The 21021-nt window shown below is 38.0% G+C and overlaps 2 protein-coding genes across 6 annotated transcripts; both read right to left on the bottom strand.

Annotated features, from left to right (window-relative positions):
- Positions 1-34: 34 nt before the first annotated feature.
- On the bottom strand, positions 35-4823 carry LOC143880377 (protein trichome birefringence-like 3). Of its 5 annotated transcripts, none has more exons than XM_077383316.1 (4): positions 2910-4823; positions 2668-2785; positions 342-536; positions 35-265 (listed from the first exon to the last, which is right to left on the bottom strand). In XM_077383316.1, the coding sequence occupies exon 1, from the start codon at positions 4742-4744 to the stop codon at positions 2927-2929; it is 1818 nt and encodes a 605-aa protein (XP_077239431.1). In that variant the 5' UTR covers positions 4745-4823; the 3' UTR covers positions 35-265; positions 342-536; positions 2668-2785; positions 2910-2926. The 5 variants fall into 5 exon arrangements, with proteins under 5 accessions (XP_077239431.1, XP_077239432.1, XP_077239433.1 ...); XM_077383317.1 differs by having other exon boundaries at positions 2668-2826; XM_077383318.1 differs by having other exon boundaries at positions 2668-2837.
- Positions 4824-5124: 301 nt separating this feature from the next.
- Positions 5125-6228, bottom strand: LOC143879094 (putative disease resistance protein RGA3). The gene has a single exon (XM_077381283.1). It carries the CDS (start codon positions 6226-6228, stop codon positions 5125-5127), a length of 1104 nt encoding a protein of 367 aa, XP_077237398.1.
- Between the last annotated feature and the right edge of the window lie 14793 nt (positions 6229-21021).

A 21021-nucleotide genomic window follows, 5' to 3' on the forward strand; every position in this document is an offset into this window, starting at 1 on the left:
ATGAAAGAATTTTATACAAGAGTTAGCTAATCTCGGAAAGTTGCATTCGTTCGGCTGCCATTCCCAAAGCTGATAATCATTGTCCAGCCTTCCATTCTTTACACTTGATACTTGTCAATCCAAATACAGACAAGTCTGCTCTGAATACAAAGGCTTGTTGAACTGTTGAACACCCACTTCCCCTTTCCAACATTGCACTTATCTGCATCGAACTCCATCTTTTCTGCAACAAAGTCCTCTTCTTCAGAGGAATCCACTTTCTCCTCTACACAGCATTCAAATAGTTCATGTCAAAATCGCAAAATATTAGTCGAGTAGCAAAAGTGGCCAAGGATAATTACCTGTTGTAACCTCACTTATCAGATCTTGTTTAGAACATGGTGTAAGCTTGAGAATGGAGGTACGAGTGAGTGCGCAAATATCTTCTGCGTAGAGAAGACCGGCAAAGGCGAAGGTGCAAACTATGACAGCCATGATAGAGAGGGGAAGTTTCACTTTCGATGGTTTCATTAATAGCTTGTGTGAAAAGCATATCGCTGTGAGTAGAAAATTCAGGCAAGGTGTGAGGGTAGACCTTCTATTTTAAAATATAAAGAGATTGAGTGATTAATAACATGTGGGTGGTATTTTTGAAAAAAAAAAAAAACATGTGGGGGTGCAACAGAATGATGAGAAATTAAAGAAATTTTGTGGGGTAATTTTCACCATTGAGTACGAGTAAAGTAAAAGTCATGTATAGAGGGTGGTGGTCTCTATTATATTGGGGGGTTAGAAAAGGTGGCATGCCAACATCTTCACTACTTTCTAACCCCATTTGGCCTGCTTGATTAGGTGGGGGAAAAACAGAGAAGGGTGCTCTCTCTCTCTCTCTCTCTCTCTCTCTCTCTCTCTCTCTCTCACACACACACACACACACACACACACACACATGTGACCAGCTATGGGATTATCTTTGCCATTTGTGTAGCATAAACATCCTCGTCTTTAATAGCTATTTGTTTTAGGAAACACATTGTTGCATAATTCTGTTTATGAGAATGATTTGGAGACAACAGTGATGATATTAATTAACGATCTAGGTATAATGACCTCTTTAAGTAATTGACTGGGCCTGATGAACCTTTCCTTTTCATGAAAATTTGAACTCTTCTGCTTCTAAAAAAATTCGAGAATCATGAGTGTCTTACATTTTATATCGAGAGGGGATGAAAAGATGTTGGTGGTAGGTCTGAAAGAGAGGCCGACTGTCTAGGTCGAGTGTGGGCTTTAAGTGTAGGCCTGATTGTTGTAGCGCCACATTTTTGACCCATTGAGAAATTGGGCCTGTTGTGCCTGACCAAACCCAAGGGGAAGAATTTGCAACCATAATTGGTGGAAGCATTGGGACCTACACGTGTCCAACAATTGAACCCCACATCATTTCATGGAGGCTCTAATAATACGAAGCCCTACATATTCTCCCCCTTTCCTCTCCAAGCCACCCTCAAGTATTTATAACCATGGTTTTAAATTTCGACCGAAATCCAAAATGCACATACCCGAAACATGTCATTATTTCGTACGAGATTTCGAGATTTCGGTCGAAATTTCGTGTTAAATTTTAGGGATTTCGACCATTTTTTTATTTTTTAATTATTTTATAATTATCCCGAAATTTCGACCGAAATTTCACGGATTTCGATAATGAATAAAATATTCTTTTTATTAGTCCATCGGATTTCGAGCAAAATTTCAAAATTTCAGTCGAAATTTTGATTTTGCTACCGAAACTGAAATTTAAAACCATGTTTATAACTACTCTTTTTATCCCAAAAGAGGTGGTCTAGGAATAAAAGGGGGCAACTGTCAGATTTACCTACATATACGGGTGATATTTAAAATATCATGATACATATATAGTATCTAGGACAATAGATTGTGATATTTAAAGCTCTGATATATCAAGATAGTTTAAAATCCGATATTAAGATATTTTACAACCGTGGTCAATGGCCTATGTAGTTAGTAGTTGGTTCCCATTGTTTCTACCAATGGGAGCTGTTGAGTAAAAAAAAAGGACAAAAATATCTATTTTGTGAAAAATTCCCTCATTTCATTTTTAGATATTTAATTTGTGTAATGTTCTTGGTTAAAAATGTAGATGCAAAATTGTCCCAAAATAAAGCTAAACACCTATTTATATGAATTCAAATCCAGGTTTTTGAACTGCTTAGGTTTGACTTTCAACATCTAAGACGAATGACTCAATTATTAGTGTTATTTTACTTTCAAAGGATAACAATATTAAGTAAAGAAAGATTTGGTATGAAAAGCATTGAAACTTCTAGTCCCACAATGCTGGGAAAGAGAAATGTACAGGAGGAAAAGGCTGTAAATTTTGGGTCTTGTTACCTTCTCATTATTTAGACACAAGTTTTCATACCCATGTGAAGTCCTATGGCAAGCGTTGGGAGAACACAAAATTAAAATTAATTTTGTTGTGTTCGTCCATTGGCGCAACAGTAACGTTGATTATTAATTTTAATGATTCCAGAGTTAAATAGAAAATCTTCAGAATATTACAAGAAAAAAAAAGAAAACATGAAGAACAGAAGAACAAACAAAAGCAGACAGACATGGTCCAATTTTGTGTTAATGAAAAAAAAACAAATTATTAATTTTGTTTACCGGTCGTGGTTGTGGATGGTGAGGTAGAGGAACTGAGAGTAATCCAACAATCCATCCTTTAATCCAAAAATCGAAACCCCATCCTTTTTCTTAGATTCCTCCGTTCATGTTTCTACATCTGCCGTGTTTTGTACAGAAGGATAGTCCTTGCCTTACTTTCTTTAATTTTTCTTAAAATCATGAAGATTTAATTAATAATAATGCAATGGTAGAAAATGTTTAAACAGGGAAAGAGGTCGCACCTTTGTCTAGATGACGATTATCTCCAGGAAATTAGGGGGATGTGTTGTATCTTGGGCCAATCTTGGCCGCTGTTCTTTTGACATGATTCCTTCAATTTAGGACATTCCCGAATATACAAATGTGTAAGTGTGGTAGGGAGGCCACCTTCCGGCAAGGATGATATTTCAGGACAGTACATAATAGCTAAAAAGATGAGGGATGTGAGGTTTTGCATCCGATTGGGTAAGGACTTGAGATTTTTGCAATTGAAGACGAAAATACGGACGAGGGTGGTGGGCAGCCCATACTCATTATTTTCATCATCTGGAAACAAGGAATGGAGTTGAGGACATTCACGGATTACCAATTTTTTGAGAGAGGTTAGCCTTTGCATTCCCTTGGGCAAGGACTTGAGATTGTCACATGAAAATATTTTGAGGAATTCAATTGTCGTGGGCAGTGCTAACTCTTGCGAGAAAAGTGGGAGTTGAGTAACAATTGATAACTCTACAAGGGAGGTGAGGTTTTCCAGCCGAGTAGGCATGGACTTGAGATTAGGGCATCTGTCAATATTTAGAGATTTGAGCGTGGTGGGAAGCCCCCCCTCTCCATATCCCAAGGACTTTAGTCCTGGGCAGTCAGAGATTTGCAAATGTTGGAGAGAGGTTAGATCTTGCAAAGAGACCTTCTCGAGACAGCACTCCAACTGATGACACCTTCGTATGGTTAACCTTTGAAGAGAGATAGGGCAAGGCGTTGTCAAGCTTAATAGCATCTTCACGCCACAACTATGGAGTTTTAACTCACAAATAGATGGGAGCCTCGGAAGGGCACTCAATTCTCCGCAAACAGTTATATATAACTCTGTGACGGCAGGAAGGTCAGCGGGCAACACCTGCAGCTTGGGGCAGTTCTCTAAGGTAAGCTTACAAAGAGAAGGTAGCTGGCAATCAAGAGGAAAGGGATGTTCGCAATTTCTACAATTCTCAACGGTAATGCAAGTCAGATGTGACATCCAACTTGGAAAACTGACACCGCCATAGGATAATATATGTAATTTTTTGAGGTTGACGTGGGGTTGGAGGCCTTCCAATACCCCATCATCATTTACTCTTCCATCTTGTGACCTGTCATATCGGTGCTGCCATTTCAGACTCAACTCATTAAGGTATTTCTTATCTTTCAAGTTGGCTTCTTTAGCCGCCTCTATGTTTTGCACGTCCCCGAGACCCGAAATGTCAAGGCTTCCTTTAATGTTCCTCATGTTCTTCAACGCTCCTATCTGACAACCACTCTCTCTACACACCTTGAATTTCTCCAATGTTTGGAGCGAAGTTAATTTTCCAATTCCTGGCACAGAAATCGAGTCCCAGCAGTCCCAATCTAGAGCAATATGTCGTAGATTAACTAGATTCGTGATACCTTTGGGTAGCCCTTCAAGACTCTCGCAAGATTCCAGACCTAGCGTTTGCAAATTACAGAGACTAGTTACTGATTCAGGCAGCCCATCTATCTCCGTGCCAGAGAGGTCAAGGTAGCGTAGATGTTTCAAATGGCCAATTGAATCCGGTACCTTTTTTATTGCAGATCCATTCAAATCCAATACACGCAAGCATCTCAACTCCATCAATGCATCACTGAGAATCTGGTTGTCAATGGAAGATGGAGCCTTCAGTCGTAAAGTGCGCAATCTCTTAAATTTCTTCAAGGCCTCCAAAGACATCGAACCCTCTCTGACGTCAATCCATGATAAATGATGCGTCATTTCAGGGATGGTTTGTGATGTACCATCTTCCAATCTAAAACATTCATCACCTGAGATAGATTCTGCTAGATCATGCATGAGATCATGCATCACGTATTCTGAAGTCCCCAAAAAGTTTTGACCAGAATATTGAAAGAAAGACTTTAGAAATAAATCATCAAATACCCCCCCCACCAATATCTTCTAAGAGTGTGCTTCCTCTGGGTTGAATCAAGCCCGCAGCCATCCATCGTCGGACCAACACGTCCTTCTTGACTCATCGTCTTTAGGAAATATGGCACAATAGGCAAAACATTGCTTTTGATTTGTTGGCAGGTGACGATAGCTCAATCTCAAAGCTGGCAAAATTTTATTATCATCATCCTTCCATATTTCGCTTTTCAAAATCCTTTCCCACTCGCTCACATTCCTTTTATAAGACAAGATTCCCCCCAATGTCTTTACTGCTAAAGGAAGACCATTGCACTTTTTCACGATTTGCCTACCAATTTCCTCCAGTTCCGGATGGGCATTTGAAATTCCTCCCGGGCAAATGCACTCTGAGTAAACAATTCCCAACAATCATCATCTGGTAAAACCTCCAAATAGTGGGAAGAAATCGTGGCCATCGTCCTTGCAACCCTTTCATCTCTTGAAGTTATGATAATTTTACTTCCTTTCGCTCCAACTCCAAAGGGAGCTCGTAGACGGTCCCAATTATGAATTTGATTTTCACCCCAAACGTCATCGAGAACAACTAAAAATCTCTCAGCGTTGAGTTTCTCTTCGAGGTGAAGTTGAGCGGGATCCAGGTATGAGAGATCACACTTGCTTCCAGTTGCAGATTCAATAAGTGCCTTTGTTATTTGCAATAGATTAAAATCGTCAGACACACAAGCCCACGCTCTTAGCCCAAAATGCGTCTTGACCCTGTGATCGTTGTAGACGAATTGAGCAAGAGTAGTCTTCCCAACCCCACCCATGCCAACTATTGGAATAACAGAGTACAATTTATCATCATCATCTGATGATGATACCAACGATTGTATGATTTTGTCTTTGTCGACTTGTCTACCAATAACATGAGATTCGTTTATGAAAGAGCTAGTTTCTCTTTGGAGAGGCCTCCCTCCATCTGTCTTATGGAGATTGAGGTGTTTTCGTTCATTTGCCATCACATCGAACCTCTCTCTAATCTCCCTCATCTTACGTGCTATGCCACATTTGTATAAAAGTGGGTTATTAGAACTGAAAAAAGAGGAGATGGAGTGGACTATCTTCTGCCTCTTGCTTGTGTGAATTTCGCACATCAAAGCAGATCGTCGTGCTTCGGTCGCAACATCATCCAATAAGTCATCAGCATCATAAGCGATATTCTTGAGCTTTCCAAGCCATTTTCGAACAGCCTTAGAACTAACTTGCTTCTCCTCAGCATCTTCAACCACGCCTTGAATAAGTGTCACTGTGCTCTCTAACTTTTCAAGCTCCTCCTCAAAACCCCATACTGATTTAATTTCTTGTAATGCCGATTCCTTCAGATTGACAATCAGTTCATCAAGAACAGTGGATACAAATACTTTTGCGATTTCTGCCATACTCTACCAAAGAAGAAAATCCGAACCAGACGTCTCAGACTCAGTAGAGATGGAGAAAATAATGAAGAGAGAGAGAGGAGAAGAAGTATAAAGTTTAATCAAAAGTAATGAACCCACGCGGGTTAGTCAGATTTGTCGGTGGAAGGTTGAGTCTGGACAACGACCATAAGTCAATGGGATGATCTCGGCCCTTCATCTATTATGTCTCGTAGCTCTCACTTACCATAGATGGAGAAAATAATGAAGAGAGAGAGAGAGAAAGAAGAAGTATTAAGTTTAATCAAAAGTAATGAAGCCCACGCGGGTTAGTCAGATATGTCGGTGGAAAGTTGAGCCTGGACAACGACCATAAGTCTAGCCAAATCAATGGGATGATCTCGGCCCTTCATCTATATGTCTCGTAGCACTTAACCTTCCCCATAGAAAAGTCTTTACTTTACGCATGCCATGTTTGGGAGGGATGGGAATATGGGATGGGACAACCTATCATGTGGATCACATCTTAATGGTGCTGTATTTTCTTCTACGAGAAAAAAAAAAAAGTATAGTGGGGCCCACCTATTTGTATGATCTGATTCATTCATCTGTTGAGATCCGTGCAGTTGATTAGACTATATCCGAAAAATCTTCTGGCTGGATGATCTTAACCCTCCAATATATATATTAAGTGTGAAATGGACAGGTAGTTGAAAAATAAGGATAGATTTTCCTTATCCCTATTTTACGATAGAGATTCCATTCACACGATACGCAGACTAGTCCAATTTGTCGGCCAATGTATATCGTGGGAAGATAAGATGGGTTTTAACCTCTTACCATGTTCTTACTTCCTGGAACAAAGTATAAGCATGACTTTATCGGTGGACTCACTGCCATGAAAGTAACTCAGGGTCCAACTTGGCCGGGTTGGAACCCAGCCCGGGTCTTGGGTTGGGGATGGTCAATCCTAAACCATTCCGCTTCTAAATCTCTCACTCCTAACCAAACCCATCTAACCCGAAATCCAGTCGGGTTGGTTCAGATTCACCTTGGGTCAAACAAAAAATACAATAACCCAAAGGAAATCTAGATAAAATTAGAGGACGGAGGTCGGGTTGGTTTGCTAAGGCCTCAACCCTGACCCAACCCAAAGTTAAATTGGGTTGGCTTTTCATAACCCTAACCCAACCCAACTCGAGCCAAAATCAACCCGTCGGGTTCGGATTGAGCCCGACCCAAGTTGTCATTATAATATGGGATTCCAGTTGTCATTATATATATATATATATATATATATATATATATATATATATATATATATATAGAGAGAGAGAGAGAGAGAGAGAGAGAGAGAGAGAGAGGAAACTGTTGGTGAGCTTAAGCGCACCAAACTTATGGTGCGCTTAAGCTCCCCAATCACATGGGTCCCACATTTTCTGTGGTGATCCAAACTATTCATTTGCAAGGCCTTATCATAGATAGGGGGTGTACCAAAAATCAGCTCCATAGGATCATCCTAACCCCTCCATTTGTGGAGGACAAAAATGGGCAGATTTGTGTCTGTCCATTTTTGTCCTCCACAAATGGAGGGGTTAGGATGATCCTATGGAGCTGATTTTTGGTACACCCCCCATCTATGTAAGGACTTTCAAATGAATGCTTTGGATCATCCTAACAAAGTGGGCCCCCATGTGATTGGGCGCTTAAGCTCACTATAAGTTTGGTGAGCTTGAGCACACCAACAGTTTCCTCATATATATATATATATATATATATAGGATTCCCCCACCCACATCCCTCCCGCCATTTTACTTGGGACAGCCCCCTCTAGTGTAAAAGAAAGGGGTGAACGTATCATTCCACTTTTCAAAATAAGAGTAAGTGCTTTTTTTTAATGGCAACAAAACCAGTGCTTATGAAAATAGTCTTTATAAGTAAAAAGTTAATTGAAAAGTGGGTGTTTTCAACGTGGTGTAGAAACGGACATATATGTGAGAGATGATGTGAAATCTAGACTATTGATTATGTTAAACATCACGAGGCGATCCACATGGTCCTAGTCTCATCCCAAATGCTCGCCCTGTGGCTATGATAAAAAGACCACAGTTGCCGGAAACTCCTTGGGCGGATGGGAACCGTTTCCCCTAAAACGTGTTTCTCGCGGTTGCGAAACTCGTTTCCCCTAAAATGAGGGAAACACGTTTAGGAAACGTTTCCAAAATATGATACAAAATTGGAGAAATGTTTCTGAAACACATGGGAAGCATATGGAAAACTTCTGTAAATAATGCATACACTCGTGATAAACGTATGCAACACTCGTAGAAAACACATATGAAATGTGTAGGAAACATGTGTGGAACTTATGAAAATCATTTTGGAAAAGACACATCATTTCCTAAGATGTTTCTCGTACGATTTTCTATTATTTCTCATTTCTCGTTCCCCCTGTATATTTTTGCATGCGTTTCCTGTTTCCGTTTCACATTTCGTTTCCCAAATTCTATTTACCACCCTGGTAACTATGAGAAGGACTACAAAATGAACAGTTTAGGGTGCGTTCAGCAAGGCTTCTCATTCTCTCCCATAAAATGGGGGGGGGGGGAGATTAATGAGAATCTATGGAACCAACTCCGCTCCACAGAATTTGATACTGTTCGGATCGGCGAAACACAATCCTCATGGTTGTGGAGGGAAACAAGCAATAGAGTTCTTGCAAAATGCTTAAAACCTTTTCTTCTTCAACTAAAACTCCCATTACAGATTTTTGCTACTCTTTAAATAGAGAAATACATGAGAGAGGAAGTTCAAGCTTGCTCACTAACTAGTTTAGGGACTTACAAACATAATAAATAGCCTAGGAACTCAAAACATTGACTAGTCAAGGCTAGCAAAACACATTTTACTAAAACTGACATTACTTTCTAACCACTGCTCCAAATTTTGACCATGAGTACATGTTGGAAGATCTCAAAAAGACCTAAAACTTTGTAGTTTACCGTTTTTCATAATTCTGTCATTTAATAGCAAAAAATCGTGGTTGAAAATGGTCCAGAGGCTTGTAGTGGGAATTGCACCTGCATCATTCTCCCCCGGTTGAACGTCAACTCGTCCCTGAGTTGACCTGGTCACTTTCATGGTATGGAATAAGATAAAAAAAACATTGAAAGTAGTTGAAACGCCATAATCTTCGGGTGATTGAACTCGAAACGGACCATCCGCACGATCTTGAAGTTCGCCAAACTTCCATTGTTCAAGAAGACTCGTCCTTGAGTTTTGAAGTGTCGAAGAATGTTAATCATCTTAAACTCTTGAGGAGCAAATCCTACTACTTAATTCCAAAGGCAAAAATAGAATATGTCTCCATTTTGAATATGCTTGAATTCATGAATAAACACTATAGCCTTCGATGTCGGATCGAATAAAAAAGGATCAACGTAATTGGATGAAAAAATTGATGTAATTATTTTTCATTCACCCATCTCTTCAATATCCATCGGTTCACCTAATATGTTGTCCAATCTAATCCCTTTGGTGATGAATTCATTAAATTGTTGTTGAAGTTCCATGTGCTCCTCATTAACTTCAACAACGAGTAGAGCACAGGACATGCCATTTTCCTTGGACTCTTGATCAAATTCGGTCTTGGAAAGAAAAAAGTTACTCCCCCCTTGTCAGGTTTGAGTCTCTTTTCCATTCTAGAGAGAGCCAAAGTCACCTTAACTCCATCCTTAACAAAAGAGTAGGTGTTCTTGAAACCATCATGGATGACTTTGCGATCAAACTCCCAAGGGCATCCCAAAGCAAATGACATGCATCCATAGGTAGTATTTCACACCAAATTTCATCTGTAGACTAAGAATCAGTGGAGAAAGGAACAAGGCAACACTTTGAGACCTTTACCTCGTTTTCATGACTAATCCAAGATAGATTGTAAGGATGTAGATGAGGTTCGGTCTTGAGGTTCAATTTCTCCACCATCACCTTTCCAATAATATTTTCGCAACTACCCGGGTCGATGATAACATTGCAAACCTTGCCATGAGAAGTACAACGGGTGTGAAAAATATTGTGGCGAAAGCAAACATCTTTCTTTGAACGGTCCATATTCATAGACCTTCGAACCACAAGGGCCTCCCCTTAATCGCTATAGGTGACCTCCTCTTCATCTTCTTGATGCTCAGTCGTTGGTTGTACACCATCGCTCTCATGTAATTCACCATCCACAAGAGTGATAACTTTGCGATTGGGGCACTCCGATGCAATGTGACCAAATTCTTGGCATTTGAAACATTGAGGAGATGAAGGATTAGGCCGTTTAAAAGATGGAGTCAAATCATGATTGGACAGTCGTGAGAAGTCATTAGAGGGACGTAATTGAGATGTACTCCCCCAGTTAGGAGTAGACTCATGACCTAGATTCTGAGTTCTAAAAGAACCGTTGGCCCTTGATCTCGCCGTAGTCGGTATTATTTTTCCACTTTGCTTGCCAAGCGAACATCATTGAAGGACCAATAAGGTTAGAGTTGCACATTTTCTTTAATGTCATGCCTCAACCCTCCTAGTTAACGAGCAATTGAAATACAAGTGTGACAACCCAAGATGGGGGTGAATTGGTCAATTAAAAATTCTTGGCTCAATTAGATGGATTATTAAAATTACTTTACTAATTAAGCACAAATTAATCTAACCCTTGTTCAAACAAGCAAGATAATCAATTTTAGGGTTTAGATATTCCTATCATGTGTATTTACTAATCCTAGTTCAATAAATCACAAATACAAGTTAGGGTTAGAGTTTACCAATCACCAAGTGCAAAGAAGGGAGAAGAGAGAAGCCATGCCACAAGGAACACACAATTTTATAGTGGTTCGGTCTATCACAAGACCTACTCCACTCTTCCAAATTTACCTCCTTGGGTGCTCCACTATAGTTGAGATTCTTCAATGGCGAATCTCCAAGCCGTACAAACTCCAACTCCAATTCCGAAGGGGACAAACCCTTTCTGCACGAAGCCTTGCGAGGGGACACTCCCTCTTACAACCGATTCTCCTTTCTTACCAGGCCGAATCGTAGACCCTCAATACAAATGAAGAAACAAAAATAAAACTCTATCTTTGCCTCTTGATAGGCGGATTACAAACTCTTAAGCTAACAATCACTCCAAAGAATAGATAAAATGTAAAAGCCCTAATGGAGTTCCTCTTGATAAATGTAGAATCACAAGTTCAAAGCATAGAAGAAGATACAACCTTGGATTTGAAAGTTTTAGCTCAAAAGAATCATGGAATAGGGTGGGAGAATGGGTTGGGATAAATTAATAGCTTTTGGGTTATATTTTGCAGGCTTTATGATCAAACTTTAGGGAAGAGAGGGATGCTATGGGGCTGATTTTGTAAGGTGAAAACAACCAATAAGCTAGGTTTTGGCTGATAGGTTTTGGTGAGTTTTGAACATGGAACAAGAACCTAGTATTAAGAACAAGAAGGGAGAAAGGTGCTCGGGTAAGATGGGCTCTCAAACAAGCAGCAGATGGCTTGTTTGTTACGGCAACGATAGCTCCGGCGGACTTCGCAGCAACGGCAACAGCAACTTGAGAAAGGCAATTGAAATTTTTATTCACAAAAAGATAATGAAAAAGATTACATGAATGCCAATTTATAGGCTTTTGAAGAGACTATTCCTAATCAAACTAGACTTCCTAATTCTACTAAAACTAAAAAACATGAAAAGGCAAGCAAATCCTACTTTTCCTAAAAAAATCTCAAATATGCTAAAATCCTCCTACACATGGATGTCCAACCAAGATGGGGATTTCGTCCACAATAAAACTCAATCCTAAAGTATCTCTACTACTTCCTAAAACTTCTCTCCTATATTAACTCAAACTACTAAAAATACTCTCAAAATGACTAACTTAAATTAAAACTCTTGACTCGTCAACCTGGGCCGTTGATCTCCGCAATCTGTTGAGATGCACCTGCATCATACCCGGCCCCTTTCTCGAAAAGAACTTATCCACGAGTTCATCAAGGTTTATAGAAACATAGGAAGTAAAAATTGGTATGTCGGATGTGGTTCTTGCTCCAACTTCAAATTGTAGGCCTTCCCAACGAATTAGATACTTCCACCGGGCAATTATTCTAGCATTCTTCTACTGGCTGTGGGATTTGATTTGATCAAAAAATATGCCCTCAGTGTAGTCTTTGAATTTTGGTGGCGAAGGCATAAAGTAGCTTTCACTTAGATCTGGATCAAGTAATTTACAATCGGCAAGGAGGGGCGGATCTTCTTTCATCTCTGTGGTATGATCTTTTGGTGCCAGCACGCTTCTAATTGATTCATTATCAACAACTTCATCAATTTTCTCTTCTTCTTCAAGTGAATTCTCAATGAAATTTTCTAGCCTCTACGGATCTTCGATGATGTCAAGTTGAGCTTGTACTTTAAGTGTCTCTTGTTGGCTTTTGAGTTTCAATAACTCCGTCAGATTTTTTAGTTTGTCGCTTTGATCCATCTTTGGAGCTTGTCGTAGTGAAACAAGAGAATGTGCTTGGCAAGCATTCTCTTTATATAGTTGTTTAGCCTGGAGCCTTTGGAAAGCTTTTGGTGTAAACACTTTCAAAAATTGATCACGAAATTTTTTTCCATGGTGATTCACTAAAGAATTCTCGAGACCAATTCATATGTTTCCACCAACGTTTGCCACGTCCTCTGAAATATCTTCGATGCACTCGATTATCTCTACCTGACTCAGATCTTCTTCTTCAATATACTCATCGATGGTGTCGATCCAATCAAGACACTCATCTTCATCTTCGCCGTAGAAGAAGGGTATGTGAGATCCGGAGGTGTGATAATATCGGGCTTTCCTGGGCTTCTTTTCTTGTCCAAGATTACAAGAGAGATAGAATCCCTTGTTTTCTTAGCTCTGATACCAAATGACGGGCGGATATAGCGGAAGCTCGGAAAAGGAAAAGAAAATAAAGAAATTGGTTTGTGCTATCAAAACTCAAGAGGTTTGGGAATATAGGAAAGATGGGTGACTAGTTGGGAGAGAGAGAGAGAGAGAGAGAGAGAGAGAGAGAGAGAGAGAGAGAGAGAGACGAAACATGTGAGATTAGATGACTATTCTGTGTCGATTTTAGTGACCTAATTAAAGTGCTAATCGGATGGGTCTCATGGGACAGAGGATAATAAGGCATGAGGTTAAAAATCATGGAATATGGTGGGAGAATGGGTTGTGATAAATTAATAGCTTTTGGGTTATGTTTTGCAGGCTTTATGATCAAACTTTAGGGAAGAGAGGGATGCTATGGGGCTGATTTGGTAAGGTGGAAACAACCAATAAGCTGGGTTTCAGCTGAAGGCTTTTGGTGAGTTTTGAAGATGGAACAAGAACCTAGTATTAAGAAGAAGAAGGGAGAAAGGTGCTCGGGTAAGATGGGCTCTCAAACAAGCAGTAGATGACTTGTTGGTTACGGCAACGACAACTCCGGCAGACTTCGCGACAACGGCAACTCGAGAAAGGCAACTGAACTTTTATTCACAAAAAGATAATGCAAAAGATTACATGAATGCCGATTTATAGGCTTTTGAAAAACTATTTCTAATCAAACTAGACTTCCTAATTCTACTAAAACTAAAAAACATGAAAAGGCAAGCAAATCCTACTTTTCCTTAAAAAAAGTCTCAAATATCCTAAAATCCTCCTACACATGGATGTCCAACCAAGATGGGAATTTCGTCCACAATAAAACTCAATCCTAAAGTATCTCTACTACTTCCTAAAACTTCTCTCCTAGATTAGCTCAAACTACTAAAAATACTCTCAAAATGTCTAACTTAAATTAAAACTCTTAAAGCGTCAACGTGGGCCGTTGATCTCCGCAATCCGTTGAGATGCACATGCATCAAAATATGACTTAGCATTTTTTCAATTGAGACAATAGGTTAAAGTTGTGAAGGGATGAGATGAAAAAAAGGTCTTCGGCGGAGGAACATGATTAAGATTTGAAGAAGGTGTAAACAGCTAAAATTTTAAAAACAAAAGTTGCTTTAAATCAAAAATTAGAAAATCTTGGGAAATTTAAAATTATTATAATATTACTAAAATAAGTTATTTTCTTCCATTTAGTAAAATACCTAATTAAGTCAAAGTTGAAAATTTTCCTTAACTCTTTATTAGCCAACCATGTCTTTCTCTATTTTATTCAAAATGTCTCTCCTTTTTTAGAAACTCAAGCCTTTCCATCCCTCTCTTTCCAAAGAAACACCAAACAAAATCCAAAGACGAGAAATCTTCTCCAAAATTTCTCTTTTCAAATGCAAACCAAAAAGGGAACTCCCACTCCAACGTCTCTTTCTCCCCCTTCTCTTCATAAAAAGACAAACTCTCTCTCTCTCTCTCTCTCTCTCTCTCTCACACACACACACACACACACACACACACATATTTTGCAATCATTTCTTTCTTAAAAAAAGGGATCAATCGTTTGGATCTCCAGAATTGGCAATCGGTATCAGTATCAAATTCCAGACCAATTCCAATTCCCTCTGTAAACGGATAATGATTCCAATTCTAGTGTTTGTGTAAGGGCCGAAATTTATCTAAGGAATCAATCGTGATTTCCATTCTAGCGTTTAGTACCGTCAAGACTCCATACCAACGCCAGAATGGAATCAAATTGTCAATAATTATTTCATCATTCTAATGAAAGGTAAATAAAGTTATACACAATTTGGGAAACCATTCCGAAAAAGGAGAAATTATATGGTGGTCGACCGACAAGTCACGTGAAGGTGGTACGATGGAAGTACCATCCTTGATATTTGATCCAACGGCAGCCTCTTAAAAAGTGCACTGCTGTGGACCCCAATCCTGAGGAGGCGGCGGGGAATGAGTCCCCGTCGGTCCTTTGGATCTCCACATGAAGGAGAGCTCTACCAAGGAACTCTCAAAACAGTGCCACCATAGCATGAGTGACGATAAAAATGAGATACGTCTTACTCCAGAGCCAAGGCTCGAAATCAAGACGTACCTAAAATAACTCAGAGTCGCCATCCAGGGAAGTCGGCCGTAGAACCGGAAAACAAATCCTCTGTGCAATGGATAACAAGAAATATATATGGGCTCGTGCCTGATTACAGATGAGGAAGGTCCAAAGAGCATCTCAATCCGCCCAAGTGCAAGCACTTGGTCTCTTATGCCATTTTTCAATTAACTTTGATGAATTTTGGGCGAAAATCATGTGAAATGGGAATGGGCATCCCCTAGAAAACGTCTACCTAAACATGCATGACCCGAGGATAGGTAAAAGAAAACAAATAAGTCATAAAGAGAAATGATATCAGTGTCAAAAAGGCAGAGAAGACTAGAACCCATCTAATATCAGATAACCCTGCTATCTATCTCCATACATCATATCTAACATCCATACATAAAGAGAACTAGTATCAGTATTATCTGTCATTAGAATGATCACTAGAATCCACCGTCTCTCAAAGAGGGAAAAAAGTCTAATGTCAAACCGATTACAGATAACCCTGTTACCAATCTCTAAACATATATCTAATCCTAACTCAACACATCTAAGAAAACAGTAAACATACACATGCATAGCTATATAAACTAAACACGATATACCTGCACAAGAAACAAACGTCAGTAAATGATAGTAAAAATGATAATCAATAGTAATAAAAACTATAGCTAAACATATGAGCAGTAAACAGTATATAAGCAGTAAAGAGCTACAGCTAAACATGTGAGAGCTACAGCTAAGCATGTAAGTAAAACTAATGAAGAGATGATCACAATCTAAAGTAAAACACATAATCATAGTTATAAGATAGAAACAATGATAACAATAAACACAAATCCTAAAACACTAATAACAAGCCCTAAAACTCTAAACTTTTCGCCCGATTCTTTGATGGTCTGGTTTTCATCCAAAGCCGCCTACGTATCCTCGCCTCCACGAGAATCAAGGCAACGTAGTTCTTCGCGCCTATTCTAAATTATGATTCCTAAGACATCTAGACCACTAAATTAGACTCGAACTAAAAGACCAAACTGATTATTAAAGCTTCTTTCGCGATTATTTAAGTTCAACTGAATTATAAATTTTAGGACTCCTTATATGCCCTAACTAAATGCAAATTTTTATCCTTAAGCTAATGCAGGTGGTTCATATATCCTATGTACACTAGGTTGTGTGTCTTAAGGAAAACAATGGGCTATCTAACGCATCCTAAATCTAGTCATCAGTCAGCGATATGGATCGCCAACTGACCGAACGGAAGCGTTCCTAGCTAGGACAAACTCCTAACTCTAACACAAACACACAACAATCAAAACACTCTATCTAGGACAAACTTCTAACTCTAAAGGAAGATCTTTTTGAAAATGAATTTTGAAATAGTTTTGTGTTTTTGAAAATTTTAAATGGTTTATTTATAAAATTTGACTGGACTTGAGATAAAAATCCCGAGCTACCTACGTACCTCGTGGAAGAGGATCAAGCCAACGTAGTTCGGAAACAAACTTTCCTAAATTACCTCTAAAAAAACTTTTTGACTTTTCTGATTTTAAATGTTTTGGAGGTTTTAAAATGTTTCAATGTTTTTGAGATTTTTCTGATTTTCAAATGTTTTTGAGCTTCAAATTTCTAATATTTTTGGATTTCAAATTTCTGATATTTTGAATTTTAAATATTTTAACCCTTTTAGCCAAAAGGAACAAAATAAGAAAACACACTCTGTAATCCAAATCGCGGCAGAGTACAAACACCATAAGGTAAAACTCCCAGAGCTAAAAGGTAAAAAACTGAAAAAGTAAACTGGTGACCCAACTATGAAAAACGTGAAAAGATCCCAAGTAGGTAAGGCTCTAATAAGACTAAGCTAGTCTCTAAGGGAAAGACATATTTATGGCAAAGGATAAACTATTAAACTAATGACACTAAAAAGGAGGTGCAAGTAAGTCACAGACTCTCTAATAATGCTACCAAAATGTAGGGCAAATAAGTCGAAAGATGACAACACTCTATAAGGGGATGCAAATAAGTCAAAGAATGACCAACACTCTATAAGGGATGTAAATAAATCAAAAAGTGTCTACTAAACACAAAGGAGATAAACAAGGAAAAAGAGACAAAGCATGTCTCCTATGAAGGTACAACTAACTCTAATGAGACAGTATATGTCTCCTATAGGGGCTCCAAGTAACCTTATCATTGCCTCTGCAATGATAAAGAGGGATAAGGTTTCAATAGACTAAATTAGTCTTCAACTAGTAGGGGGTACAAGTTGGGGTACAACTTAGAGAGGGTTCTATAAATGAGGCCAAGCATGCCTCCTATGATTAGCTTTCTAATGTGACCAAAGTAAACTCCCTAAGGGTAGGTTCTAAATGAGGCTTGTCTCCAAAGGAGAATCACCTCACGAGACAAAGTTTGTCTCCTAGTGGGGCTCTAGATGACTCCTTCATTGCCCTTGCAATGAGAGGACAAATTCTAAGAAGGTCTAAAAGACTAAACAAGTCTACTAAATAAAAGAGAGGAGTGCTACTAGGACCGAGCTAGTCCCCTAAGGACGGGCTTGGACTAACGCCTTCATCGCCCTTGCAATAAGAAGGGATCTAATGACTTGAGGTTGTCTAAAAGACTAGGAAAGTCTCTAAAAGGGAAGAGGAAATGCTACTGGGACATGGAAAGTTCCCTAAAATGATGGGCTTGGGCTAACGCCTTCATCTCCCTTGCAATGAAAATAAAATTGAAATGAAAGGAAGAAAGAAACTACCACGAGATTAGGTAAATCTCAAAATAAAATAAAAGAAGTGATGGTGCGAGTAGCAATCAAGTCGGAGAGGATGAAATAATTGAATGAATGGAGCTTATAGCATCAAAAAGTAACTGGACCGTTTCACAACATCCAAAATTACCCAATCTCTTCTTCTCGGCCCCTACTTCAAATCACATAAGAATTTCCACTTGATACAGCATCATGCTTCTAACCCAATCCAAAGAAAGAGGACAAGATAATATAATAAACTTTAGGTTAAACATAGACTACTCATCATATCGGATACTCTATGATAATTTCTTCTCAAAATTAATGGCCATTCTTTATGAAAACATTTAATAAACAGTATACAGGTAGCTAATAATTTCTAATACAAATATTATTCTATCAAACCTGGAAATGAATACATGGCAATTTAAAGCTTAGACACCAACAAACAGACTCATTTTATATCAATTATTACTATGTTAACATGTAATTCTCTTACAAGTCAATTCGTCAATGATAAAGATGAAGAACCCATAATTGTGTAAACCCATCTATAAATTCCATGCACTTGCAAAATCTTTCAGATAATACCGTCTAAATCAAAATGAAACTTGACACAAATAAAAAAAAACTTACACACCCACACTAAACAAACAGAAGAACACATCCTTAAGGAAAGGACATGTACATAACTATGATATTTAGTAATTTCACATGAATATGGGGCCAAGGACAGATATAAACTTGGTTTCTAATCCAATGAATGGAAGAATTTTCACAATTCTTATGCAACCTGAATCATGTCAACCTACATTCAGTTCTTATGAACTTTAGCACATAGACAAATGAATATGAATGCACAACAGAAACACCCCTGCTTCAACCAGGGAATTCACGGCAGAAACAGAATATGAATGTAAAAAAAAATTATAAACTTTCTTATCACCTTGGGCCATTTTAGAACTACCTGGGATATCTAAATTAGGTGCTCTTGAACGTCCTTTGCCAATTACAATCAATAAGTGTTCTCTTGGTGAATTTCAAATGATATGAAGTCAATTCAACAGAGATTTGCTTTGAAGAAGAAAACATCACAATACTATTGGATTCAAGGCCTACGCTACTACTCTGTATTTTCAGGCCTCCTTACTACTCGTTACTGCTTTCTTAACATATTAATGATGATTCTAATAGAAAAGAGAGTGAATGGAAGTGCAACAAAATGGAAAAGATGGGTTGTCAAGTTCCATGGTGGATGAAATCTATGAAAATCAACGATGGAAACAATAAGAAATGGAAGTGATGTTAAATCTAAAAATAGAAGAAAGCCAAAATAGTAATAATGATAAAATTGAAACAAATTAAAGAAAATGACTACCATGATGAAGAAAAATCTGCTTAGTATTGGTTAAAATAAAACAATAGATAAAAATGAAGAAAACCAAAGAATGAGATATCAAGAATGAAAATGGACTAGTAAAAACTGAGTTCTCTTTCTTCTTCTTTATATAAACTCCAAGAACCTTCTTATTACACTATCTAATAATGAAAATTAGTCAAGATCATCACAGCCGACCATAATATTCAAGTCGTTCATCAAATTCAAAATTAAATATAATTTTTGGATAGTATAATTTCTCATCAGATACAATCATGCCAATTAACAACCCAAACAACTTGAATTTCATTTTTCTTGTGGTTCAAATGGAATCAGTTTTCTTAGAAATCACCACACAACACAAGACAAAACATAGAATGCCAATACAAATATAACTAGATTACCAAATAACGGTAAACTCATTCTCCCTAACAACAAAAGGAAACATTGTAAGCTCTTCAAGTAAAGTGAAAATTCAGCTTTTGGTATTCATTCAAAATGTATTGAAACCATTCAGAAATCAGTGTGTGTACTCATTGTTATGCTCAGAAAATCCTATTAGCTGCATAAAGTAAAAGACCTAGCTATTAAGATACACATTATGACCACAATCAAAATAACTTTAGTAGTAATATTAAACTCTTTAAAAAATATTATACTCATTTAATAGACACAAGAGTATTATTCCCTTCATTTCAAACAGAACTTTCAAGTAAAGCATAACAATTTCTCAGTCAAATAACTTTTATTACAAAACATCTTTGAATAATAGTAACCTACCTGTAGCATTTCTTTTGATTCCTTAAACCTCCAAACCTAATGACTAGTCTGAACCCTACCCTTAACTTACACCTTAAATTGTCTATGCTTCACATCTTAAACCAGTACTTCAACATATAAAATTTACTTGTTACAGATTATCTACACTACAGAGACAATAATCTGCTATTTGTCCATCCCCTCACAAGCTTCATCCACCAGCAGAGCTTTATATGCCATACAAATTTATCTTATATTAACTTTCTACAAACCTAATAACCTAATTAACCTAGCCACTTGTTATTCAGCCAACAACAGAGCTTGATATTTCATCTTTTGAAAGGTAGTTAAATGGCCTTGACAACTCTTTAGTCACCAAAAGAACAGAGGGTTGGTGAAGTTAATCAATGAAATGGTATCAACACTATTATGTTTTGATACTTCCACCCAAACACCTCATCTTTTAATGGCTAAAGGGCTGTCAAAATATCATTACAGCTCCAAAATATTATAAGCCAATTGAAAAGGGAAAACAAACTATGGATGAGTAACTATCTAAACTAAAGTGTTGGCGCTGTTTCTTGTATCAAATAGAAGAAGAGAAATCTCATTTAAACCAATGATATCACTACAGCCATGTTTCTATAATTGTACTTACAGGTCTTTTTCTTTATTATTTGAAAGAAAATTAGATATTCTAACAGTTCTTGGGGTTGTCACCATCCAATCAATGGGAAGCAAAAGGGCAAACTGAGTTGATGTGATTCTTAAAACATAATAGTGCCTACATCAGAGTGTAGAGAAACAGTCACACACACACACACACACACTACTCTATTTTAACAATCACCTCAAACTCATTTTATATTTCCCTTGATCCAATT

Source organism: Tasmannia lanceolata, unplaced genomic scaffold, assembly GCF_043159265.1.
Source record: "Tasmannia lanceolata isolate RefF3 unplaced genomic scaffold, GAP_Taslan_0.1 ptg000006l, whole genome shotgun sequence".
Lineage (NCBI taxonomy): Eukaryota > Viridiplantae > Streptophyta > Magnoliopsida > Canellales > Winteraceae > Tasmannia > Tasmannia lanceolata.

What these genes read in the sequence shown, in the direction of transcription:
- LOC143880377 (XM_077383314.1), bottom strand. Translation starts at nt 4,744, where the DNA reads ATGCATGATCTCATGCATGATCTAGCAGAATCTATCTCAGGTGATGAA.
- LOC143879094 (XM_077381283.1), bottom strand. Translation starts at nt 6,228, where the DNA reads ATGGCAGAAATCGCAAAAGTATTTGTATCCACTGTTCTTGATGAACTG.